The following is a 26,864-nucleotide window of genomic DNA, read 5'->3' as shown; positions in this document are numbered from 1 at the left end:
TTGTGCAGTCATTTGTTTTGTTTAACCTGCGATTGATTAGACTCGTGTTGTAAAGGTCCTTGATTCTGTCGCAGAACAACTCCAGCCATGCAAGCCTGGGCTCCTGTCTGTTCCTGATCCCCCAGGGATGTGGCAGGGAGGAAAGGGAAGAACAACTCTCCCCATTTTTGCATTTTTCTGGGTCCCCTCATCATTATCGATGTGCTTTCCAGGGCTGCATGCTTGGCAAAGGGAATATCATTAGCTGTTAATATAACCCAAGAATTCTCCAGATACCTCACTCATTTTCTTTCATTAAATGTGAGACTTTAGAGACAGAAACTTTAATGATTTTTTGGTGCGTGTGTGTAATAGCATATGCTCCTCTGGGACCCCTCTGGCATCCCGCGTCTCCCAACAGCTGTCAGGCAGCTCGGATTCTTTTCCAAACTCCAAACATATTTCCTCCTCTTTTCGAGGATGGAATTTCGCCCCTCAGTCAGAGGGTCTGTGAGATGCAATGACAGAAGTTGGTGACAAAGTTAAGGCTGCCAAAGCATTTGTGCCAGAAATAAGATCTTTTATACCAATTGAGGCGGGGGGAAACCAGAGTTATGAATTTCCAGGCTGTAACACGACTATACTTTTGCTTCCAGCCCTGATGAACTGTTTCGTGATAGTGTGTTTCTTGTAATGCTTGCCATTAACATTCAGAAGAAATCTAGATCATTTTAACATGTTTCAAAAAGGGATGTGAAAATTTATCTTCCTTTTTATTAGATCCACTGCACTGAGGCACCTAGTGGCTCTAGAAATGTAAGTAATGAAAGGCAGAGAACAAATGCGAACTATAGAAATGATTTATGGAGACATCTGGTTAATTTATCCTGCATCTTTACCCTTTTATCCATCTCCCTGATTTCGGCTAGGATGTCTGAGCAGCATCAGTCACTTTATTTTAAAGTTGACTTGCTGGCGACATGCTCCCTGCGTTGGAATGTGGATTTTCTGGTTTCTGCCCCACCTGAGGTTGCTGTGCAATCCTGGGCAGGTGGGTTTTTTTCCACAGAGCTCTCTGGGTTAAATTACCTATGCAGTTAAGTACTCTGTGACACAGCCTTCTGTTTGAAAAATGCTTAATAGCCAGCAACTTTGCTGCTTTCCCTGAGAACTGAGGAGTCCCATGCTGGCCAAACACCTGGGCTTGTTTTTGGCTCTGCCAAGAAGAACTGAGCTCTTTGGAAAAATTCAGCTCTGGTGGAGCTCAATTTCTCCTTCTGGAAAAATTGGGCTTTGGTTTTAGCTTCCTCCTGGGAAGTTTTCTTACGTACAGTGAGTTTAATTCTCTCAGTACAGTTATGCAGGCTCTGTAGTATGAAATAGCCAATACTCCATTAATAAAATTGTTTTCCACACCTTCAAAAAGAAGACTTGAGGTTTTGCAGAAACCCTGTTACTCCGTTCCTACTGCTTGTTGTCCCGCAGATATTCAGAGGCTGCTTTCCTATCAGATTTTTGTCTCAGGATAGAGCCCTCTTAGCCAAATCTGTGTGTATTTTAACCATATATTTAAAGGGCAGATAACATAACAAGCAAGCAGTATCTCTTTCAGGATGTCGACCAGTAATATAGCTAAGATTAGGCTTTTTTTGTTGTTGTTGTTGTTTGTTTTGTTTTGTTTTTTGTTTTGTTTTGTTTTGGCTCCCCTCTCCCCCTTTGCCATTTGCTTCTGTGTGTGCTTGGACTGGACAAGGCTGGGCTGGGAAGCACATGACAGTTTTGTGATGCTGTTCTCTTGAGCTTAGAATCAAAGTGCAGTCTGCCTTTAGTCAAGCTTTGGGCTGAAAATCAAAGAGGCAGAGTTGGCTATGTTGGAATTAAAAAAAGAAAAAAGCAATCCTCTTTGAATACCAAAAGCATACTTAGTTCATTTAAGGACTAAGGAGAAAGTTGGGTTTGTTGGTGGTTATTATTAATATTGCTTTAATGCCTCAGCCACAGACAGGGTCCAAGGCTCCTTTATGCAAGGTGTGCTGTACAAACTCTGGTGTCTTTAACTGGTGCTGTATTAATAGCATATTACCTGGCCGGCTGTTCTACTCTAGTATTATATTTTTTTGTCTGAAATGATTCAGCCATGATGCTGAAGGTGTAACCTGTCACATGTTGATCCTATGGCTTGTTCAGGAAGCTTCCCCCCAAGAGGCTGATGGGTCTTTGCTTCTTTAACTCAAATCTATAGACCTTTAGTTAAAAATCACCTCGGTATCTTGCCATGTCAAATTGGAGATGGAGCGCAGTACAAATTATTTGGGCCCAAAACCTTTCTTTAACCCTATTTGCAGAGGTTGAAAGGCTGAGACATTAAACCTACCAGTCCATGAATACAGATTATTTTGTCCCCTTTAGAGGCAGTATTCTCTAATTTCATTTTTTTCCTTTTGCAGGAATTAGTCACTGTCTGGGATGGAGACATTAGGTGGTGATAGTAAGTGATGGCATTGTGGTTATTACTTTATAATTTTAAAAGTTTCTACATTTCATGTTCAGACTTGCTTTTTAGCTCGTCAGCAGGTTCGTACCTCCCAGTGCTACAGGGCTGCAGTGCCGTGGGATGGGTGGGGAACGGTGGACTTGGGCTCTGAAGGTGCTTCAGAGCTGTTGAAGGAAAAAAAAAAAAGCTTTGGTCACTTGCTCTGGCTATCCCAGCTCCGGGAAGCTGCGCTGAAGGAGGAAAAATGGGTTTTAACTTGCCTTGACTTTGCGTTAAAACGGCAGTGAAGACCAAGTGGTGTGGAGTGCCAGCTGAAATTCAGTCCAGACCTCCTCTAGCCTTTCGTTTGACCTCCTAACCCAAATTAAAAGCAAGATTGTTTTCTGTTCACAGTTATTTTAACTAGTGTTAACTCTGGGTAAACTACCCAGTATTTTATAGTTTGGTTTGGTTTAGGTGTTTACTCTCCTCTCCAGATATCCTGTCAGTGTTTTGTAAAATGGATTTTTATTAAGGTGCTCCAGAAGTTTATGGAGTTGGATGAAGGAAAGTACCTGTAAAAGGGCAGATGTAGTTCTTTAAAAGGTGTGTTTTACAGCCTTAACACTTGGTTTGGTTTTCAGCCCTACAGACGGATATCTGGCAAAAAACATCACCCTACATTGGCCTTGCTTGTGTTCCCAGCTCCTCGTGGCCAGAGCAACACTGTGACTGTTTTACACTTGTATGTTTTTCCATGCTGACCCACACCTTTGATCCAAGTACTCCTGATGGCTTGGACAAATTGTCATTTTGTTATTTTTATACCAACTATGAGTGTATCTTCCACCGACATTTTGGCTCTCCTCCTCACTGTGTTTAATCACAAAGGGATGGGACAGAAAGAAATCCAAGGAAATGGTAAAATTTAAGAGCTGGAAGATAGCGCACAGTGTGGGCATGGGGTGGAAAAAGCTTTAGTGGCTTGAGAGGACCATTCTTTGGAGGATTATGATGCGCCACTGCGTCCTCGCTGCTGGGTCCAGACCTTGGCTTCAAGTAGATCCACCATGTGCCCCAAATTTCCATTAAATTTGTTAAATCTCATGAACTTGCCATTAAACGTTTCTTGTTAAAGTTTAAGGGCCTTATCAGTGAGTTGAAACAGCATAATTATTTTTCCTTTTTTTTTCCTTTTTTTCCCCTATGTAAAAACTGCTATTTAAATTATTTCCAGGACCTGTTTTCCATCTTGCTCCACAATATATCGAGGGAGTCCCCTCGGTGACCTTCACAGCATGGATTTGGCTTGGCTCAGCAGGGTTTTTCTGCTGTACAGCTGCCTTGGGTTTTAGTGTGGTTTCAGTGGTTTGTTTTTCTTCAGTTTTGCTTTGCTCAATATAAAATAATAATCAGTGGAATGAAATGAGTTGAGGTTATAGAAAGAGGACTCTTTTTTTTTTTTTTTTTTTTTTCCTGTCAAACATCATAAGGTTTTACAGTAACTATGGCAGTTTTAAATGTATCTCGTTGGTTTATCCCCTCAAAGGTGCTTGGTGAGGCTGCAATTAGGATGTTCCGTGCCTCAGTGTATATTGGTTTGATCACATAGGAAGTGTCCGGTCTGACAGCTCCTGGCAGCTGGATAGATAATTAAAACCCGTCAATAAAACAACAAAACACAGTGTGTAGTGGGACTCTTCTGTGTTAGCATTAAACAGAATCACACAGATAATTATATCGCAGCAGAGGTTGAAAAGCCAGCTTCTCTGTGCTCAGAAAGATCGATAAAAAGGCCCATTCATAATGAAGAAAATGTTAGAGAAACTGGATTTTCATCTCCCTGTCATTAGATCCTTTTCTTTTAAGGTTTTGTGGATTCTGTTGAGGAATTCTTTGTTTCTGCAAGCTAAACAGGCAGAGGATTTAGCATTGCTTTAGTGCAGTGCATTATTGGAAGCAAATGTGGTGAACCAAAAGCTTTTCTCAAGGCTCGCGGTTCTGTTCTCCCCTCTCCACCCTCCACTGCCTCTTAATTTTTTTTTTCCCTCTTCCCCCCTTGTTTGCAAGCCATCATGTTAACTCCACTTAGGAGTGAAATTTCTCTTTGCTTCCTGTTTGCTTTCTCCAGGGCATTATTTTATTTTATTTTATTTTATTTTATTTTATTTTATTTTATTTTATTTTATTTTATTTTATTTTATTTTATTTATTTTATTTTATTTTTGCTTGGCCCTTCCTAAAGGCTTGATTTGGAAATATCACATATTGACAGGGGAGAACACACTCCTGCCTGACTTATTTGCTGTGACAGCCCCTTTCTTAAAGCACTCATCCAGAGAGGAGATTTCTTGTGTTCCCAAGAAGGGAAAGGATTTCTTGCAGCATTGCCATGAAGGATAATGAATTAAGTCTGTCTCTTACTGTAAAGCCAGTAGAAAAGTATAATAAACCTTGGGATAGAGGCTTGGGCGTTGATGTCTGGCCTATATTTGCGTGTTGAGGCACATGGTTTTTTGGTTGCTCTTTGGTTGTATATCGTCCCAAACATTTCTAGCCTGATGCTCTTGACATATCTGTGCTATTAAAATTCCTGGAAATGCCTGAAATAGACATCACCTGCCAAACTTTTTTTTTTTCCTTCCTTTCTTTCTCTTTTGGTAAATATATCAACAATGTCAGCATTGGTAAAAAATCAAAGGTGTCAGAGCAGAAATAAGCAGGTGTTTATTTCTTAAAGTGTTTCTGCCTTGGTATCACAAGACGACCTTGTCACTTAAAACAGGGAGAAGGAGTGTAAGTTTGCTAAAGGGAAATGAAGTTTCTGTGGGGTGTTTTGTTTGGTTTTGTTTGTTTGGTTTTGTTTTGTTTTTGGTTTTTTTTAAAGTCTTAACTGAGAGTCACAAGCAGAGTTGAGCCTTGCAGCTGGTTCTGAACTCAAAGGCTTCCTTCAGTCCCACTTGTATAAATGCAAAACAAATTCCACATGAATTATTATTATTATTATTATTGTCTCATTAAAATTCTTGAAAGTCATTTTCCACTGGAACTGGGAGAAGTTCTGCAAAAGTAACCCCTATTTTCTGTTACAGTGTCTGTGTAACACTGGATTGACACCTCTCTTCTAGAATAAATATGTTTACGCATCTGAAAGACAAAACAGGCACCTTGATAAGTGGGAATAAATGTATCTGGAAAGAAGACATAAAGAATCTTTTTGTTTTCTTTTGTTTTTCCCTGTGACTGGGACAATTTGCACTTTTTCCCAGGAGGGATTTTTGTCTCCAAAACATACATGTGAATAATGTGAACTTTTCATGGATACATTCCTCGGACTGATTTTTAGGACGGTTTTGTGTATTCTCTTTTCCTAAACATACAGGAATGCAAGTTGCCATCAGTCTCAAGTTGGGGTAAAAATGCAGATTTGGGCTTATGCTTTGGTTTCTCATCTCTTGGTTGCTCTTGGGAGGCATCTGCAAGGTGAATGTGGGACTCTGGTGTTTTCCTGGAGCACGCTTTGCACCAAGGCAAGCATTTCCAGAGGAGCCCAGGCACTGGCAAATGAAGACTTAAAAATAAACCAACCCAAGCCAACAAGATGACTGTGAATTCCTTGTCAGATTTCATGATAAATGACATTAAGGGCAACTAAAACCACTTAGGGGCTTCCTTTATTTCTTCAGTGTCTCCAGAACGTTTGCTTTAAAATGTTGTATGAACTAATAAAATGGAAGCTGCTTTTTTTACTAGGAATAAAGTTGTCCATCCAGTCTCCCAAATTCACAGATTCCTCCCAGAGTTCTCTTTTATTCATCTCCCTTTCTGTGTCACTCCTTGTGTGTCACTGAGTGTCACCTGGGCGTTTAATCTGTCTGGAAAGCAAAATGACAAAACCAAATAGACCGAGATGCCCTTGCAAAAGTGGGAAAAAGCATGAGCAAAAGCACAGCAACCAGAGATTTAATGATGAGTGGTTTTTACCTCTTCCTCCCCTTAAAATTTTCCTAGGTTGATGTCTGACAGTAATAGTTGGTTGAACAGGTATTAGGGGTTTTTTGTCTGAGGTTTTTAGTGCAAATTGCCTTCGTCCTTTTAGTGTGCTGGAACAGGAACCTGCGTTTTTCACCCTGGGGTGATAAAAGGAAATGCGAAATGCCAAGTGCCAGATGCAGTTTTGTTGCCCAGATATGTGGGAACAAGCAGGACTTGGGCTTTTTTTGGTTTTGTGGTGGTTGTGTTTTTTTTTTTTTTTTGTATGAGACACTGACACCACATAGTATTTGAGTTTTCATTTGGGAGTTTTTAGTTTTGTTTTGTTGTTTTCCCCTTGAAAAGGGGTCCAGGGGGGCTTCAGGACTTGCTAGAGTTGAGGGGAGAAGCCCAAAGGTGAGGACAAGAAAGTTATCCTTTTTGTTAATAAAATTCTTTTTCATTGTATATGATAAAACTAGTCACTTGCTGTGATAACTGTCATTTTTCAATTAGAAAACACGAGAATGTCCCAGCCCTCTGGATTATCTGTTATCCGGCAAAACAGCCTGATGAGCAAACGTATCAGCTCTTATTAATCTTTCCATAAAATTAAAGAAATCATGGTGCTTAAGGCAGTTGCTAATGAATCAATTTTAATTTATGGGCTCAGATAAAATCCTCATTAAGGCTGACAAACTGTAGCCTTAGGTAAACACAAAACATTTCCAGCACAGAGCTAAATGAGTTCTGCACTGGACGTCCTGGCTTCTGGAGAAGCCAGGATGGTCACGGGTCTCAGGGAGAGCAAATGGAGTGGTCTCACCCTCAGGCGGTCTCTTTCTGGCATGCCAAAGCATAAAAATCAAGGCTTTTGCAAAAAAACCCACAACACTTTGTCTTAGGAGATTAATCCATTCTGGGCAGAATGATCGAATAAAACAGAGCTGTTGATAACAAGTGTGTTGGCTGTCTATGAAAAACTATTATTTGGTTTTTAGACAGCTTATTTGGTGATTTATTCTTTTTTTTTCCCCTGCTCAAATGTTGCTGTTTCTAGTCTTTGCATTAAACAGCATTATTCAAGATGACTGTTTTTGTGGGAACACTTTATAAATATTTTGTAAAATGGATTTGATATGCCTCCTATAAAATATATGATTATTTTTGCTGTGAGTGCTGTTGGTTTAGTCTTTGGCATTTTGTTTGGTGGTGATGCTGGTATTTAAGGATCACTGTGATGGAATTTATTTCAAGAACTAGAGCATCACACAGCTGTAATTTTTTTTTTTTTTTTTCCAAACACGCCCCTGGGGGTTTTTTTAAAGAACTATCTCCTGGTGCTGTACGAAGTGTCTGGAGGGGAAGGTTGTGGCACAGTGCCTCTTCTCATTTGGCAATAAGCTGTCCTCTGGCCCAGATTCCTCTTTCTGACCCTTCTTTTTTTTTTTTTTTCTTGCTTTGCAGATGCAGTAATCGGACCCAGTGTGCAGTTGTTGCTGGCCCCGATGTGTTTCCAGACCCTTGCCCTGGGACGTACAAGTACCTGGAAGTGCAGTACGAATGTGTCCCTTACAGTATGTATCTTGATATATTTTAATTTTTAATAGAGATCTTTTATTGTGGAGACCAGGCCAGCCTTGAGCTTGCTGCCCGAGGGCAAGTAAATGCTCAGGACAAACCACGTGTGTCCTCTGAGGCTGAGCTGATAAAATATGAAAAATTGTCCTCTGTTCAAAGTTTCTGCTTATCTTAAATGTATCCTAGTAGTGCCTCCCATTTTCCTTGTTGTACAGTGGGACAGTGACATATCACCTTTTGGAAAACGCTTGGGAAGCCCCATAAGTGCCAGCAGCCCAGAAGAATGAAGCATTATTGCTAGCTTATAATTTCTCTTTTCACAGTTTTTATGCATGTAATGGTATAGCAGTGCACCTCGGACTAACGTACATCTGTGTAATTGGTGACATTGGATAAGTGCCTTAAATACAGTATTGTATCGCCGAGGAGGTAGAAAGCTAATGTTTTGGGAAATTTGATGTTTGATGCTGGAAAATACTAATTTATAAGCTTCCAAAGATAAGAAGACAAATTAGAAGCAAACCATTTACCCTGAATTTTGGGGCTAGGAAGACAGTCATCTGGGGTTGCAGCAGTATGTGCTGAATGGAAAATGTTGGGGTTACAAAAATTTAAGTGTACCTCAGAATTTGCTTTCTATAGAAGTTGAATCTGCTAGACACAGTTACAGTCCTACAGTCAAAAACATCTTACCTCAAAAGAAATAACAACACTTCTGTTAGGAGTGCGCTTTTTATTCGCAGTCGTAAGGAGCTGAGCGGTGAATAACAGCACTATTTCCAAAGTTCACAGCACACCTCTCAAAATAATAAAGCAGGTACAGCAAGGCACCACATTCAAACCATGGAGTTGTATTGAGAGAGCAGCAGGAGGCTTAAATTTGCTGAAACCCTGGGATTTGGCCCAAGGGCTCATAGTATCTTCTTCCTCACCTTGAGCATGGGTGGCAGGAGAGCAAAGGTGGCCGAGAAGTGACAGGGATGTGACAACTCACAGCTTCTCCGATGACGGATGAGGAGGGCTCAGCATCTCCAGATTTGATTTTTCTAAACAAAAACATGAAACTTCTAAATGTGTTGATGGAATTCGTTTGGTTTTGGTTTTTTGGTTTTTTTTTTAATGGAGTCAGCTATTAAACCCATGGAACAAGCGACATCAGGGGCTTAGGGTCTGCCCTGGCAAGCTCATACCAAATTACCAGTTTGGAGTTATTTCACTCTAAATGAAGTCTTTCATTTTACAAATGATGCTGTGGATGGGGAGGGCGAGGCAGGGGATTGGTTTCTACTTATCGTAGCAGGTTTTATTTCCTTGAGATTGGCAATTTGCGTGAGGTTTGACATTCCCTCCTGAGACTGGGCTGGTAAAGCGACAGTCATTACCTGGTACCCCTCAGTAGCCTTTGTTGTATCAAAAACAAAGAGGAATGGTGGTACCTTTTGAGCAAGGTAATATGTGAATGTTCTACCCCAAGGTGTTAATCGGCCCTGCACACAAGATGTAAAATAACTCTTGTGAAAGGTTGCCGAGCACCCAACATACAGTAGGGATTGAATATGTTTTAATGACCCGAATGCAGGGAAGAAAACAACAACAAGAAGCCGCACTGCCTTTGCAATTAAGTTAATGGCTTTAATGGCTGTTTGCTCCGTTTGTTTATGAATCAAATGTAGTGCCTCTGCGAGCAGAATTTGCAGGGGGAACAAAAGGGCAGCACATGGTGAAGGAGGATCCACTCTCCCGGGCTTGTGCTGCAGCCTTACGTTGCCATCTGCCATACAGCCGTCTCCTCAAGAAACACAGTGATTGCATGGCACAGAAATTCCTATTTTCACTGGTATTTCCAGCTTGCTCTGTCTGTTTGGATGGGGTACTCCTTACGGCTTCGAATTATTCCTTACAGATGGAGAGGGACACATGCGTGTGTGTGTCTCAAGAGGGCAGTGTTTAGGAGTCATCTCTAGCAGATGTTCTTAGGCCTGGCCTTAGGCACTTATGCTTAATATAGTGTTAGTGTATCCTCTCCTTCAGAGAAAAATTATGGAAAATTTAAGACTCCATTGCGTAGCCTGCTCATTGTGTGATTTATTGATTTATTTATTTTTTAACTCTTCCACTACTAACTTGTATCATGTTCAAGAGGAAAGAGGAGGAGGGCAAAAAACAAACCTCTTCTAACTCCAATAGCTCACATATTTTAAAAAGTCCTTAATATTCTCCTTCCCACTACATTCCTGTGTGCTCACTAGGGATACCCCAACAAGGACAGTTTGGTGAGGCTGAAGTTACACTTGACATATGGGGAAGCCAACAGATAACTAAATAGCCCAATCCTCTCCTTGTTTTCCTGATTCTGCCATCAGTTTATCTGGTGGCAGACACTGTCTACAAAAATTGACAGTCATTACAAGGACTTCTGCTCTCTTTTTTGTTGCCCTCTGACAATGAAAAGCAGGCGATTTCAAAGATACCAGGCCTAATTTGACAGGCTTCAGTGGCATCAGTTGTCCTATTTTTCTGGCATCACCTAATTAATTTTGTCATTCTTAAACCAGGGCTTGGTGTGTAGTATTCATTTCTCTCAGGCCTGTTTTAAATACCACCCCTTTTCTTTGGAAATTATTCCTCCACAGAATTTATTACTCCAGTTTCTTTAAGTTGCATTTCCTTTTCATTGTGACTAAGAGAGCTTTTCAATGTACCGCTGCAGACCTCCAGTTTGCCACTTCTAGAGTTTGTAGACGCACGTCATGCTGTGGAGAGATGGCAGAAACTGCATTTTAGGCTGCGTTACGCTGTGTATAAGTAGGAGGAACCGCGCTTTGTGTGGGTCCCTCTGGTCCCCAACTCTGTTTTTGATGTTCCCCTCTCTCCTGGCAGGGCAGGGATAAATGGGTAATGGGAACAGAGTTGTGGAGGTAGTTTTAGGTAGCTGGGTCTAACACTCTCATTGCAGAAACACTCTGGTATCTTCTGGTGCTTGTGCAGACCTGTTGTCATGACACCAATACATTTAGGAGTATAATTTTTCTTATTTCATCTTTGTTATGTGCTAAGGGACTTCCATTTTTTGCAGAAAGCAGATGAGCGGTTTGTCAAACACCATACATGAGACTGGTGACAAGCAAGAGAGTCCTATTAGGCAAGATTTTGGATCTTATCCAAATCTGGATTTTATTTCCGTTTGGAACAAGGTGTGAGCTGGTGTTTTGGAGGGCTTTTTCTGTTCACTTACCCCTGGAGACAACCATTCAGGCTCCTGAGGATCCAGCATGTTGTTGGAAAGGGAATTTAGCTACCCTGAGTCAAATTTACCTTCAGTTTTTCCTGAGCATTCTGTTCCCTTACATTCTCAGCTTTGGAGTCCCCAGGAAAGCTTGTGTGATGATGGCCTACAAAACAAGTCTGTTTTTTGATAAAGGAAAGGAAAGGAAAACAATGCTCAAGCATGGGTCATCTTTTATTTTCTTAAGACTTTGTCTTTTTAACATGGAAGCTGAAATCACATTTCCCAATTGCTGTATTGATGGAAGGAAAGGTCATATTCCTTTTATTGCTGACAGAGGAGTAGATGGGCTCACATATCAGTAAAAGTGAGGGATGGTGATGTGGGAACAGAATTCAATAAAGTTTTATTGTATCACAAGTGGACTGAAGTGCATTTAAAACATTAAATGAAGGCTCACGATATCTGCTCTGCTGGACCTTAGGGCCACTGAATAGACAGATAATTGAGTAATGACATTTTTAAGAGAATACAAGCACTAGAAAGCAAACTGATATTTTCATTTCTCCAAGACTGCTGGTGGAAAGGGAAAGAGCAAGGAGAATCTGGGAGAAAACTGAAATCTGAAAACAATTTAATGAGACAACTTTTGCCCAAGAATACAGTTCTTAATTATTTCCAGAGTGCTGTAAGACCTTTATGTGGCCTCCAGGCTTTCTGTGTGCATTTTCTTGCCGCCTTTCCTCTCAGGAGAGAAGCAGCGTTTGTCCATCGAAAACAAGGCCCTGTTTTCTTCATTAAATGGACTTAAGGCTTCTCTAGTTTTCTCTCTGAAGCCAGGCATCCTTTGTTTTATTTAGTTAAATGCATGTTTGGGGGGGGGGGTGGAGCTAAGAACAGTAATTAAAAAACAAACCAAAAAAAACCCTCAAACCTAACTACTGACTATAATTATTTCTAAGCAAAGAATCATTACTTTGTATCCTGCTGACAAATTGCCTTTCTTCCAAAGTGTACAATTTCATGGACTTGGTGGCCAAAAAAACCCTTTTTAGTATTTGCTGGAATTCCCAGCTTTGCTTGGCAGTTCTTTGTCTGTGGAAGCAGAAACAAAAGATGTGTTGCTGCCCATATTGGGTTCCTTTCACATTTTATTTGTGGGGAGAGTGTGTGTCTACAGTAGCCACTTGAAAAGCTCTCATAATTAAAATAACCTGGTATTGTAGGTTTTTGCAAACCTGGAGGCTGAATTAGATCTGAAATGCTGGGGGGGCTGGAATCTGTTGTTGCCTGTGCACCTTGGAACTTGTCGGCTGATCACGGGGTGTTCTATTGCACATTTGCTGTCAAAGTTGAGAGGAACATAATTTGATGGACATGTATTAATACCACTTAGAAAAATAACTTGGTAGCATACCAGCTGAACAGGTTGTTATGGAAGAGTCATTGCAATGAGTCAGTGTAACTTCAGTCATGTGGATGTTTGTCAATCCTCTGCCCATCAGATTTTAAAATTGCATTGCTAATTAATCAGTGAGGTAAGCCTTCAAATGAGGTCTGACATTCGAGCTGGACATCTCCAGGCTACATAGCTGTTGAAGATCTTGCACTCCAGCACAGCGAAAATCCAAGTGCATGCCCAGCTCCCCTGTATACTTCCTTTTCTTCGTCCTACTATAAGAATTTAATTACCCCCAGACTTTTTATTTTTCAGACCAAAGAAAAATATGGGGTTTTTTGCAACATGACCAAATGGCTTTTTTTAAGTGAACAAACCCATTTGGTGATGGAGTAGGAGTGGAGTAGCTGGCAGTGGGCTCTGCTGACAGGCATCTGATCAGCACGGCATGTCGAGCGACACACAGGACAAATTAAACACCCACTGTCTGAACGCCAGGTCTTTGGATGAGCAAAGTGTCTTTTTATTGACTGATTTTTTTGCAGGCAAATTCAGACCTTCCTTTTCCATTAGTTTGGGAAACACTGAGCATCGTTTGGAGACGTAGGTGAGAGAAACAGCAGGAATGGTGCGACTCTTCTGGTGTGAAAGATTGGGTATGGTGGTGATAGATGTAATTACGGAGCTTTTTTCCTTCCAGTTAGAACTTAAGTAGGTGGAAAGTTAAACGGGTGCCGGTGACAAGTTTGCAATAGTAAAATTCACGAACAGACTGAAGGGGATGTGGGGGAGCATGGAAAGCATGACAGTAGTTTATCATTATTGGAGTTTTACGCAAGTACAGCTAGGAGAAGGTTTCTTTCTGTAGGGAGTATAAAAAGGTTTCTGTGGTAGAGCAAGAGGCAAAGTTCACATCTCTATCCCCACCATCACCTCATGCTTGCAAAGCTTGCCTTGTAGAGACCCAGACTTTAAATAAGTTAGACTTTACCATAGATAGGTTATATGTTCCTCATGTGTGATGTTTTTCTCAATGTGGAGCCTGTCAGTTCTCTGTAACTCATTTATTGTTGGGGAAGCTGAAGGTGAAAAACTCTGAGTAGTATAACTTATCTCATTTTATGAAGATGGTGAATATAAGGGCCTAACTCAGTTCCTTGTGTGACTTTGTGGCACCATTTATTCCTTTCCAGTCTTGCTCCACAGCAGCTGAATTTTTAGTGAGAAAGTATATATTGCTTTGGGTTTAGCCAATTAAACTAGCATTTGCTTAAAATCTTAAACTATTGTCTGAATGCCTTCAGCCTTTGAGTCTGAAACAATGGTCATTAAATCACAGTGAAGCTTTGTTTCACTGTCAGCAAACTTTGGGTCAGGTTCCTGGTAACCTGAGGCTATCTCAAGTAATTACCTTTTTTTCCAGAAATTCATCTTTTTTATACCTGTTTCTAGCATAGTAAATAAATGATACTGTCTCAACTCAGATGGAAACTGGAACCGAAGCTGAGCATAAATAATGAAATTCTGGTGAATTTCAATACTACTAATCATCCAAACAGTGGAACATCTTTCTAATGTGTGAAATAGATCTATGTTTGATTTACAAAGGTCTTGACAACATGTAGCAACCAGGACGCTGCAAATACGCCTGTCTGGAGCACCAACAGGAAGAAACTGCTGGTTTTAGGTCATTCGTACCAAGTCATTTTTTTTCATCTATTTCCAACAGGTCTACCAGTAGATATTTGCCACCAATTTGCTGTCTAAACACGACCCAGTTGTCTCCGAACAGTTTTGTCATCATTAAGGGGACTATATTTTCTTTCCATCTTTAATAACCTGTTGTCAAAATTGCCCTATTATGCCAAGCACCCTCTGGAGACATGGATATGGATTTCATATATTTTATAACAGATCTTCATGGAGATAATATTTATATTTTCAGATTTTATTCTTATTATCCTTTCATCCCTCTCCATAAGTACTGCAAAGGTTTATTTCATTGGTGCAAGCAGTGTAAGGAGATTAAGACCATCCTTGCCAGGTGCTATTATAAATCCACAAAAGAAATGAAATACATTTATTGGGTTTTATTCTGGCCAATGGGGAGAACAGAATATCTGTATCCAGTGGTTAAGTTGGGGATTGAAGATGATTTCTTCTAGCACACAAAGGAAGGGGGGGAGGGGGGAAATTCGAGTGTATTGAGGCAAATCCCTTTAGTGTGTGAAATATGAAAACATATCTTTCCGGATCTAAAAATACAACTTGGTTAAGTTTCTTTATATTAAAAGAGCTCCCAGAAAGAGAGCCAAATTGATCTGAATGTATTATTTTTTACTCATTTCCTCCAGTTTCCTTGCTAACAACATTTCCAGTTGACTTTTAAGAACGATATAGGCTGGCATGAAACCATAGTAGTTGTATGTACCTCAAACTCTGGCAAAGGAGACAGAAACACAGGCTGAGCAGCATTTGATTTTGGTTAGCTTCAGACTCTGCTTCCAAGACGAAATAATTAAATAGGAGGAAGATTTGTGGGAGGCTAAGGCAAAAGGGCCCCTCCCCACGGCATCATTTTGCAAGGAAAATAAAACAAACCCAAACCTCACAAAAAAAAAAAAAAAAAAAACAAAACAAAAAAAAAAAAAAAAAAAAACAAACAAAAAAAAAAAAGATGTGGTAGTTGACAGGCTATGCAAAAATGTTATCTGAGGTTTTCCGAGGTGTGTCTGGCTATTATTGGGGTAGCGACAACCAATTCAGAATAGGAAAGATTTGTTCCAGTTGGCTTCCTAGGTGAATGGAGTGTTGAGGGTATAAACTAATCTCCTTCTCCAAAATCTTTTTCTTTTCATGGGCAATTTAAATATGTCTAACTTAGTTTTTTTAAAAACACCTTAATATCATTTATCTTTAATTTCTCTGTTCCACTCTACAGGCCCACATAAAAGGATTTGCATGGACTATTTATCCCTTCCAATATCAAAAGCAAATTCCCTTCTAGATCTTAGTTTTCACTGATAATCCTCTGAGATGTGTAATTTTAATTTACCTTGCAGATGACATCTACCTGGTTTCTCTCTCTGCTTCTCTGAAGGTATAATTCAGCAGCACATCATTAACTGTAGGGTTTTTTTTCTCCCCTGAGTGTGTTGAATGTTGTCTGTTGTTTTTCCTTTGCTGGAAAGCACAGTATAGTTCAGCAGAGGTTGGGGCTGCACATCCTGGTGCAATCCAGCTGAGTCCAGCCTTTGTCCTTTTGGTTTAAAAATTAATATTCACACATTGTTCAGTTTAAGCTTTTGCAAAGGTTTCAAGACCACACAGATGTACTTGAAAGCTTCAGAAACCTCAGATGTTCAGACCTGCAAAATAATGGTTCTGTGGAACAGAACGGGTGCTGTTGTCCTCAGTGAGGTTTTGAAAATGAGCCTGTTATATTTAGGTGCCCTAATGAAAGCTGAGCTCCCTTGAAAATCTGCCTTTAATGTGTGTATATGAAACGCTGTGGAGTTATTCCACCTATGTTACTACTTAAAGCAACAAACTGTGTATTTAAGTGCTATTCTGAACACTACCTTAAAAGATGGTTGTATGTTTCTGCAGCAAAACTGAAGGGTTGCGGGGGATCTAAAGTCCACATAGCAAATGCAGACTTGGGTTTCAAAATTTCACCCTAAGGAAAAGAAAAATTCTGGAAACAATGCACAGGAGATGTTGGAGGTACTTTTTATGGGTAAGATTTGGCACGAAACATTGAAATTATAAGATAAATTACTTTGATTTTCTAGCCTCGAAAGGAAAGGCTAGTGGTTCTCTGAGGTGTAAAATTGCACCAGATCACTCCTGGTGGTCTTGTCCTTGTCGTAGGCTGAAATGAATCCTGCTTCAAGTAGGTGTGCATTTGGATCTTGTTGCTGCTTTGGGTAATTCTACTTGCATTGGCAGCACCTGGAAAAGGACGGACTGTTAGTCTGTACTCGGTATAGAGCTGGAAAAAAAAATACAGAGACATCATCTGTTGAAATGGAGTGGAGAGAATAAGGTGGTATCTGAGTACTCCATAGATTTGACACATTCAACAGATTAACAAGTCGGCCTTTGTCCATTTAAAGACTCGCACAGAAGAGCAAGCGTGTGCCATGTACATTTGCAACCAAGTCAATAATTAAATATGTTCCAGATGACTTGGGGCAGGCAGGGGGGGATAATATTGATTATCAAGTGACAAATCTACATGCTGTCGCTGGTGCTTTGAAAACTAAAAGTCAGTGTTTCAGACAGAATACATTAAAAATATATCCTGGTTAAATTGTCATGTTTAAGTTAAATTAATTTTTGAAGTTTTGGAGTGTTTTTTCTTGCGTGGTTTGTAACAGTTGCCTTTGAGTACATTGCTTTTGATGAGAGCACATGAAATACCTGGGAGTTATCTTGTTGAGGGAATTTGAATGCACAGAGAGAAACTGGCCAGCCTTAAAATCAGAGTAGCCTCAGTTATTAAACAGGGTGAGTCTGGGACTTCAGATTTGTGAGTGGTGAAATTCACGGTGCAGAGATGGTAATAGGGAGAGACATTTCCAGTGTGAAGGAAAAGCATTTCTTTCTCACAGAGGACTGCTCTGTCCTTCCATCTCAGAGACGAAATGGCTGTCAAAGTCTTAAGCAAGTTCTAGAGTACACAAGGCATTCATATTTTTCTTTGATACAGGAAAAAATATGCTCTGTGTATACCTGCATTTTAATAGCTCTGTTGATGCAGCAATTTGTTTATTAACTGTTTGAGGGAAACAGTGCCAAAGTCTTAAATTATTTTTTGCAATGGTTATGCTGATACTTTGCAGTGACTCGATAAATGGGGCTTCCTGAGCACCATTTGTGTGCCCCGGGGACAGTTGCCCATTGTTGGCTGTAACATATGGCAAGGAAAGCTCCGACTAATTGCTTTGCAACACTTCTTCATCCACACGTTGATACTCACATCGAAATGGGTTTTCACAGTCAAACTCAGCCCAAATCTTATCAATTATGAATGGCTGCAACAGATGGTATGTGTCATTTTAAAGAATGAGAAATGAGAATTTTGAATGAGAAACGCATGTTGCTCAGCAGCTTTAGCTGCCACTTCTGAGACAGGAACCAACTCCCTGACCCCTTCTTCCCCTCCACTTGTTGGATAACATCCTATTTTAATAACCCAAAAATGGAGACGGTGGAAAACTGATGGAAAACTGTGAGCAACCATCAATTCTGGAGTAAGGGGATCCTGCTCTTTCTCAGCTTGGTGGGAGCTGCACCTGTCTGGGCAAGGGTGAAATTGGGGTTTGCAGCACAAGTATCAGGCAACCTTTCTCAAGGTGCCTTGAGCCAGGGAAGTTCTGGAGAACTTCTTACCTGAAGTTTCAAGAAGTTGGTGTAAGGGGCTGGCTGGTAACCTAAGACCAAGATGTATTGTGGTGATATTGATGGGCACTTTGGTGGGTACCTGGCTTTGCAGAAAATACCACCTATTCCTTCAGTAAGCCAATTTTCCTTGCAATCTACAGCCATGGCCTTGCTTTCTTTGAAAAATCAAAGCATTTCTCTAAATACAGCAGGTAAAAGGTAGTCTCAGAATAAAAGCCCAGCTGTCATTGATCTGATCTGGGTGAAGATGTCCCTGCTTGTGGCAGAGGGTTGGACTAGGTGAACTTGGAATGTCCCTTCCAGTGCACATTGTTCTGCGATTTGATGATTCTTGCAGATCAGTCCAGCCAACAGCATTGTTGTAATTAATTTGCATTTAGGTTTGCAGCCCAGCAGTCCTCAGAAACTGGGCTGGCCATCTCAGAAACTACAATCTCTGAGTGTCTGCCTGTTTTCCCTACAGACACAGAATTCTATGCACATGCCTTATCTGGAAGCAAACTGTGTAAGCATCTGCATGATGGGTGCTTAATTTGGTGGATAAGAGGCTGTTAAAAATCTTCGTCGCTTTTACAAAATACGCTGCAAAAACGTTCACTGGCTATGGTGCAAAATATATCATTAAGGCACATAGTGCCAGAACAAATGAGCCAAAGGTATTTTGTGATAGTAGTCATTCAAAAAATAACATCACAATCATTTGCCTACTTTCTGATTTATAAAATTGCTACAGCATCTGGGCTGAAGCTGGGAGTAGAAAGCATGTATGTTCTTCTTCTGGCCTTTTAAAATTCACACTTAAAATTCAGAACATAGCAAAATATTCATTTCTGCGTCTTTAAAACCAATCATATTAGTTATTCCCCTGCTGAATTTAGTGCTTATTCAAATACACTCTCTGCTCTCCTTGAAAAGAAATTCTGGCTCAATTTCTTTAGCTTTCTTTAGTGCCTAGATAACAAAGTGTTATCTTATTCTGTAATGCTTCACCATACAAAGCAATCTAAAACCCAAGGAAGCACGCCAAGAGACACTGGGCAAAAAGCCCTTCTGTAAAGTTTCAGCTTCCTTCTCTTAACAGTGCAGCATTTATCCCAAAAATAAATAAATTAAAACAAAGCTCTAAATTTAACCAAGAACTTTCTAAGGTACTGCTTTTGGTATTTATTTTAATGGGGAGAAAACCAATCCATTTTATTTCCCTTTTGTCAGACAAAATGACAGCAATGCTGTGCTGCTGTTTACTAACAAACTCTTCTGTCATGGTCAGATCTGGATGTGGAGGGTTTCCAAAGTAAAAGCCTTTTTAGTCTTTTTTGGGGGGTATTTGATTCTCTGTGGGTCCTTCCTGATCCTCTGCAGGAGTCATGAAGGGCCTAAAGGACTTAGTTTCTCCAGATTTGGGGGTGAGTAGAGGCAGACTTAGATTTGGACCTCCTGCCACCCAAATCTTGCTGTTTGAAGATGCATGAGAGATACATCTTCATCCTCCTTCTCTCCACATGCGACCATCCTCCCCACAATGTTCTCGGTTTTATTGAAAATTCACCTTTTCCCCCTTACAGTCTCTTTCCACTTCATTTCTCAGATTATCGCTTACTCTGTCCTAAATATACCTACATCCTCTTGTATCCAAATACTGTTCCTTGCTGTTGACTTTGTACTTTGGGAGCAGATCCTGGGAGAATATCAGCTTGTAGAGCAACAGATTTACTATTAATTGGTCAACTTGGACTTCTTTTAAGAAGTTTATCTCATCATGCCAGCAGAGAGTCCGAAAAGACTGCTTGCCCCCAGGGATTTAGAATTATCTTAATGCTTTGTTGGTACCAACAGTGGGTTTTCCTTTGGTCAGTCAATAAGGTCAGGAGGTGAGAGTGTGTCTGGTTTCTGTTTGCCTGACATCCAAGAGGTAGCCAATTAAATTTTCCAATATCAAACATATATTGAGTGGTAATGTCAGCTCTTGTCCAAATGGCTATTAGATTACATAACGTATAAGTGGCTAAAGACGATTCATAGCAATAATGTTGACCCAGTTTTGTGTTGTGGCCTTTAAAGGATAATTGGGGGGTTGATTTCCTTGCCAGCTGCATGGTAGTTAATGATCAGTGTGAAAGCCCCAAACTAAGACCAACCTCTGTTCTTAATACAGCCCGCTGTGCTGAATTTGAGGAGTTCCCACAATTAATTGTGTAACAGATCTAAAAATACAGGGAAATACACTTTTATTGGAGACAAACGGTATATATTCAGCATAAAACTATGCTTAACCTACAAAGAAAAATATGCAGAAATGATGTACTTGCTTCTAAAATGCACATAATTGCCCTGACCTACAGCTATAAGGCTTCAGGTTAACGCTGGCCATAAATGAATGTACTAGCCCAATTTTGAAACCCATGGAATTAGCAATAGAAGCCAAAATTGTTACTTCCTCTTCTGACTGACATTTTTAGTGCAACCATTAATTTTAAAAACATCAGGTGAGCTCTTTATCTGAGTGGTTTGTCCAGTATCGCGTTTTTAAACATTCATTTCTGGAAACAGTTGCATATGTGATAAACATCAGTTTGAAAATACAGTTTATTGCATAAAGAATTTGAGTACATGGATTTTCATAAAACAAAATAAGTCAATCACAGATTTCTTTTCACAGCCTGCACGCTTTCTTTTAGCAAAATAGCAGTGATTTTTGGGGGTCTATAAAAGCATAGGCGTTAAAGCTCTAAAGAACAATATGCTGCAGAAAATGTTGAATTGGAGGTACCTGAGAGAAAAAAAACTGTTTCAGGGTTTTTCCTTTGATTTAGGGTTTTAGTTATGTGTGTGGCTTGTTAGTTCAATTTAAAAAAAAAAAAAAGAATATGCAAATACCTCTTGCTCTAAAACAAGTTTTATTTGGAAAACAAAACAAAACCCATAAATTGTTTGACAAGTTAATTAAAATGAAGCGGCATCCTGATGTCTCTCTTCACCCAGTGCCACAGCAGAGACATTTCAGTGGTGATACGTGACAGCTTTGTAAAAAAGCATGGCAAACTGGGGGATGCTTTGGACAACATGTAAAGAAAACTCCGACTTTACTCACTTGCCTGTCAAGTTAGGAAAGAACTGGGATACGTGGGCCTCAGTTTTAGAGTGGTGAATGTTCTCATCAGGCCATTTGGGCACATTTTTGCCTGCCTTGAGATGGGGATGGAGCAGAAGACAATTTCAGCACCACTGTTTAAACCTTGAAGCCATCTTCTTAGCTTAAATCCAGACAAAATTATTTTTTTTTTCTTGGGGAGATGCCTAATCTATCATGCTTGTGCAGAGGCAAAGCTTCCTTAGTAGTCCAGGACCTACTAGAAAAGCTTTTCCAGCTTCATGGTGTGCCAGGCCTCAAACCTAATTGATGTGGACTTAAAAAAATGGGACACCAGGGAATTGCTGGCAATATAAATACCCCATTGTGTGTACCTGCACAACTAGGAGATCCAAATGGTTTGGACTGGGTGCACAGAAAAGCAGGTAAGTGTTTTTAAAAACCCAATGGTGTCTCTATAAGGTTGGGTCTGCAGGAGATTATTAATGCAGCCTGGTTTGGTGGTTCTTCCATTTCGTGTGAAGTCATAGTTATTTAAAATTTTTGGACATGCTTTCTGGTTTTATCCAGACGAGCTATTACTTGACTGTTTTGCTGCTGATGGAGCAACGTTTACAAATCCTGTGTCTGTTTACTTAGGGTGGAATTTTACCAAATGTATTGATGTTAGGATTTAATTGTCTTTACGCAAATTGAGCAGATAAAGTAATAAAAAGCATATTGATTGCAGGTGTGTGCATCTCTGATGGTAAGCATAGGAGATGTAAGCCGTTCCACATTTTTCACAGTAGATTGCTTTTAAAGAGTTGGAATTTAAAGAGTTGGAATTACATCAGCTGAAAGACGGTGAAATGGAGTAACCAGATAGGATCTGATTGCCATTTGTCTGTGTCCCAGCATTTCTTTCACTTCTTTTTGTGTTCCCTGCAAAACATTGAGCTTGCGGATACTGATGATCCCACTTCAAGCGATGCTCATGTGGGGGTGGGGGGAAAAGCCTTTTAAAAAAACAACCAACAACAATAAAACCACAGAACAAACAAAAACTTTGAAGTGCTTTAAATTATTTTCTTTATAAAATAAGATTTTTCTCTTTTCCATCGAAACGTGCACTGAAAACTGTTGAATGACAATTCTCACTTTCTCTGTGTGTAAACTAGTCTGTACAAGAGACCTCATGTGTAACAGTGTTGAAAATCTAATCAGGAATGCTTTGTGGAGCTGCAAAGTCATGGCTGGATAAAGCATTTTAACAGGGAAGTAACTTGTAATTGCTACAGAAGGTCATGATTGCAAATGCTGTGTTGACTGGGTGTGACTGGGATGAATCCTGATGGTCCAGAAGGAAATCCAGTTATGCCCTAACCTGTTGGCTGCTATTTTCCCTTTCCAGTTTTCCTCTTGCAAAACATTATGTGGCAAAAGGTTGGAAGACAACAGCAGAATTCTGATTGCAGTCAACAAGCTCAGCATTCTGCACGCTCAGGTCCCTGGCGTGATGCTGTTGTGTACAGCCCTGCCATTTCCCGCTATCGATTCGGTGAGCAGGAGCCTTCCCTGGCCTGCTCTATAAATAAAAGTCCATGTCGCATGCAAAGCCCAAAGTCCCCTTCAGATTTATTAACAAAGCAAGCAACAAAAAAATAGCATGCTGAGCCGCTCCAAGGGCTGTTCCCCGAGGACTGCGCTGCTCAGAGCTGAAGTCCTCTCTGCTCTCCATTTATCCTCAGCAGCATTATGTGCTTTCCAGAGCCACTTAACCCTTGCCTGGAAGGAACTATATCTCAAGAAGATCTGGTATTTCCTTTTCCCTTGGTCCTCATAGCATGCATACATTAAATCATAGAATAGTTTGGGTTGGAAGAGACCTTCCAAGCTCATCCAGTCCAACCCCCTGCCATGAGCAGGGACATCTTCACCCAGATCAGGTTGCTCAGAGCCTGGGATGTCTCCAGGGATGGGCATCCACCACCTCTCTGGGCAACCTGGGCCAGTATTTTGCTGAAATAAGAAATAAAAAAAATTCTTCCTTATGTTTAGCCTTACAGCCTAAGAGCCTTCTGCTGTGTAGACATCAGGAATGACAGAGAAGGAGCATCTGTGAAAGCACCATATGCCATTGTGTTCTGTTGTTGGAGACCTAAAGGACAGTGACACCTTCGGACCACTTACCAAAGGCTCTGTTGTTGCAGTCGATCCCAAATAGTTTCCCTTTGTTTGGGAACAGTGTTGCTGTTCCCATCCCCAGCTGCCACAGACCTCCCTCACAGTGGGTCACCAGTGGTGACCATGATGGTGGAGGTGAAGGCTGTCATCTCCTTGGCCATCCCTGCTTCTGGGGTGGGCACCGCGAGCAGGTTCATCCAGAGACAGCTGTCCTGACAGTGGGGTGCTGGGGGGAGCCAGTTCAGAGCCTTTGCCAGCATCATGGTGGCTTGGAGCATGTCCAGAAGGCAATTGACACTTTGTGCATAGCATAAGCCGTGGCTTTTTCTCTTGGGAAGTGACTTGTGTGAAAGGGGAGCAGCTGTGTCATGCACCAGCTTTAATCTCTTGCTAGTTTTCTGAAGTGGAGCCTATTCTGAGATTTTAACCTGGTAATGGCTGAGCCCAGCTCTCAGAGGAAGAGAAACACGGGGTTTGGCAAGCTGAGGAGGGTAGAGGAGCATTTCTCACCAACTTTTCTTCCTCCTGCTGTTTGAAGGATCCAGTCATAGAGTCAGATCTGTGGGGAAACTGTCACCAGGAAGCAACAGGCCAACACCTGAGGTCAGTGTTGTGAGGTAACAAAGCTTTGCTCCTCAGAGCAGATCTCCCTGTGACCAGGCACCCCCCATGCTTGCCCAGACTTTGGTGACAGTGGCTGACAGGCGTCCAGGCAGCGAGACTGAGAGAAAAGACCTCTGAGTGCGTAATGTCCTGAATGACAGTGGCCAAATCCTCTCCCCAAGCAAATGTGATCTACAGGAGTTCACAACATGGAAGCTGCAGGACTAGAGGAACAGAAAAATTGTCTCTTAGATATGCTGGGTGTCCCTCAAAAGGGAGACCACCATGCTGTGATCCTCCAAACAGCCTTACTAAGACCCGGGCAAGGTGTCCTTGCCAGTTTGCGCACTGGAAGGGTGCCGACAGGTGCATTCGCTTTCATCATCCCTAGAGGAAATTGTCCGTTTTCGCTCCTCACTCTTGCAGGTTTTCATAATTGATTTTGAACTATGGTTGAAGCGCTGGAATCCAGGTTTGGCACCGTTTCCCAGCTCTGTCACAGTTTCCTCAGGCAACCTCGGGTGAAGCAAGTAATATTTTCCTGCCCCTGTTCCAAGATAAGAATCTCATCACTCTTTAATTAACCTTAATTTGTTTGTTTAGCTTTGGGAGAACAGTCTTTTCTCACATTAGCAGTGGACCACTGGCTATTTCTGCTCTGGCCCTGGGGTGTTGCTGTAGGATAAGGACCATCAAAATTAACAGGACATTTCCTTACATGATATCTTTGCCATTGCGCAATCACATCCACAGTGGAGTTGCTGTCCTTGGCTTGTAAATCTGCAGTTTTGACCAAGTTTTATATCCCAGCATGCAGAATAGTCTCATTTGAAAAAGCAGCTTCACAGCATCTGTAAGGCTAGCGTTTAAAATAGGATTAAGAGGAACAAGACCGGGTATGTCCATGAAGAAGCCAGCTTTCTTTATGGCAAAACCCAATGTTTTCGGTATTTTTACATTTCATCTAGTTGTTTATATTATTTTTCTGACTTTGAGCAAGTATGAATAAAACGCTTCTTATTTCTGAAGGTCTTTACTTAAGAGAATCAGCATGATAAGTTGGGAATATATATATGTATCTAGTTTTTAAATTAGCATTTTTTTCCCCTGCATGAGAGTTGTGAAGTGATTGCTTCATCTCTTTTCTGTAGGATAACTTTAAAATACCTATTTAGGTGGTTGGGTTTTTTATAACTTTTACACATGATTACACAGCCTCCACTCCCCCAAAAAATGCCTAGAGAGGATAAAAGGAGATTTTAACATGCTCTTGCTGTTTGGATGCTTTCTTCTGGCTCCCATCATGTTTCAGGAAGGAATGATCCATGCTTAGCAAATGGAGGTTTATTGTGGGACATCCAGATGCCTGAGGAGCTCTGACGTACTGGACTTGTCATCTCTTCTTTTCATGGAACATATTTCTCCTGTCCTTGTGTTCATGCACTGCTGTGCATATGTCAAACACAGTTTCATTTCGCTTAATTCACTACAGATTGTGCCGCAAGCACCTGGTCCAGTTATCCTCTGACTTTGTTGTGTTACTTGGAGTAAACTGTAAAATCTCTGTGGTTTTTTTTTATTTTTTTCTTCCCTTTTGCCAACCTGAAAACTAGATTAATAATATTCCTGGAGAGCTTGTGAGCTGAGAATTGCTGTAAACTAGTGGACAGTGAATTAAACACCTGGCCAGCCGTGCCAGGTCACCGATCCTTATTCTGTTGGGGCTTCAAGATGTTGGCATTTGTCTTTGCTGTAAAACGAAGATATTACTTGCTCAGGTGCAGTTTGGAGGGAATAGCTGTGTAGTACCTACTCCTGACATTGAGCAGGGAGTCCAGAAGCCGTCAGGCAAAGGTGTATTTTGCAGACTGGCAGAGAGATCCACTACAAGAGCTGAAGGCCAGAAAGCAAGCTGCTTCCAGCTTGCATTTCTTGCCTGTTGGCCAAGACAAGAACAGCACCGTGGTCTTGCCCAAAAGGTTCCATTAAAACCTGGGCATCTGCTAGGGTTACGAACTGCTGGGAGGCTTGGCTCAGCAGCAGGGACACCTGTAAATCAGATCTGTCTTTACCTATAGATTTTGCTGCTGTCACATGGAATGCTGTCTTTGCTGCACAGCTGCGGTGGCAGCAGAAGCATTGGCTGGATCATGTAAGGAGGGCATGAGAAGGCATGGGTTGGTTTGGGCTCTTCTGAATGGGCTTTCATGCCAGAAGGATGTGGGTATTTTTGCAGGGATAGGGATGGCTTTTCTTCATTGCAATGTGTTCTGAAATGCTACATGAAGCGGCATTTCTGTGCTGGTTCCTTTCCTGTGGTGCATCTCAAGGGCATGTGTTGAAACCATGACTCACAAAAAAGGTCTGGATGCTGGAGCCAACAGTGGGATCCTTTGCTGGGATCTTGGGGTCATCAAAACCCATGTGCATGCTGAAGGTTAGGATGGCCTGGCTTCTGCTTCCTCCTCCTTCTCCCATATCAACTGTGTCTCCAGCCGTCTGCCTTTTTACCTGTCCCCATTTGTGTGTGACAACCAGAACAGGCAACGGCAGCTGCCAGGAGCCCTGAGAACCCCCTCCTTTTGCTTTCAGAGAAGGGCAGGCTCTCAGCCAAAGTTACACAACGCTTCCATCCTTTCTCTGTGTCTTGGGTCACACACACAATCTGCTGTTATTAAGAACATTTCTGTTGGACCAAGTTATGGGCCTTGTCTTTCTGAAACTGCTGAGGTACCTGCCCTTTCGAAGTCAGAGCACTTTAAGGAAGTGTTTTAAAAATAGGTTGGTTTTATACTAATTTCCACTGATGATTCGAGGGCTGGAACAATTCTGCTGTGAGAACAGGCTGAGAGAGTTGGGCGTGTTCAGCCTAGAGAAGAGAAAGCTTCGGGGAGACCTTATTGTGGCCTTTCTGTGCTTAAAACAGGCCTGTAAAAAATCGGGAAGGACTTTTTAGCGTGGCATG

At 41.2% G+C, this 26,864-nt stretch overlaps 1 protein-coding gene across 50 annotated transcripts in view; it reads left to right on the top strand.

The window, feature by feature from the left end:
• The window catches only part of ADGRL3 (adhesion G protein-coupled receptor L3), a 385,183-nt gene that overhangs the window by 225,929 nt on the left and 132,390 nt on the right, over nucleotides 1-26,864 (top strand). For 49 of the 50 annotated variants that reach the window (XR_010472325.1, XR_010472327.1, XR_010472324.1 and 46 more), the window contains one exon: nucleotides 7,892-8,001. Coding sequence is in view for 45 of the 50 variants with exons in the window: in XM_065061628.1 (XP_064917700.1) it covers nucleotides 7,892-8,001 (110 nt within the window). In the remaining 5 variants the exon portion in view is untranslated. Of the gene's footprint in view, nucleotides 1-2,426; nucleotides 2,468-7,891; nucleotides 8,002-26,864 lie in introns of all 50 variants that reach the window. The other variant, XM_065061623.1, reaches the window with a different exon arrangement.

This window comes from Columba livia, chromosome 4, assembly GCF_036013475.1.
Source record: "Columba livia isolate bColLiv1 breed racing homer chromosome 4, bColLiv1.pat.W.v2, whole genome shotgun sequence".
Taxonomy (NCBI): domain Eukaryota; kingdom Metazoa; phylum Chordata; class Aves; order Columbiformes; family Columbidae; genus Columba; species Columba livia.
Note: the sequence above shows the minus strand (reverse complement) of the source record. Positions and strands in the feature narration are given on the sequence as shown.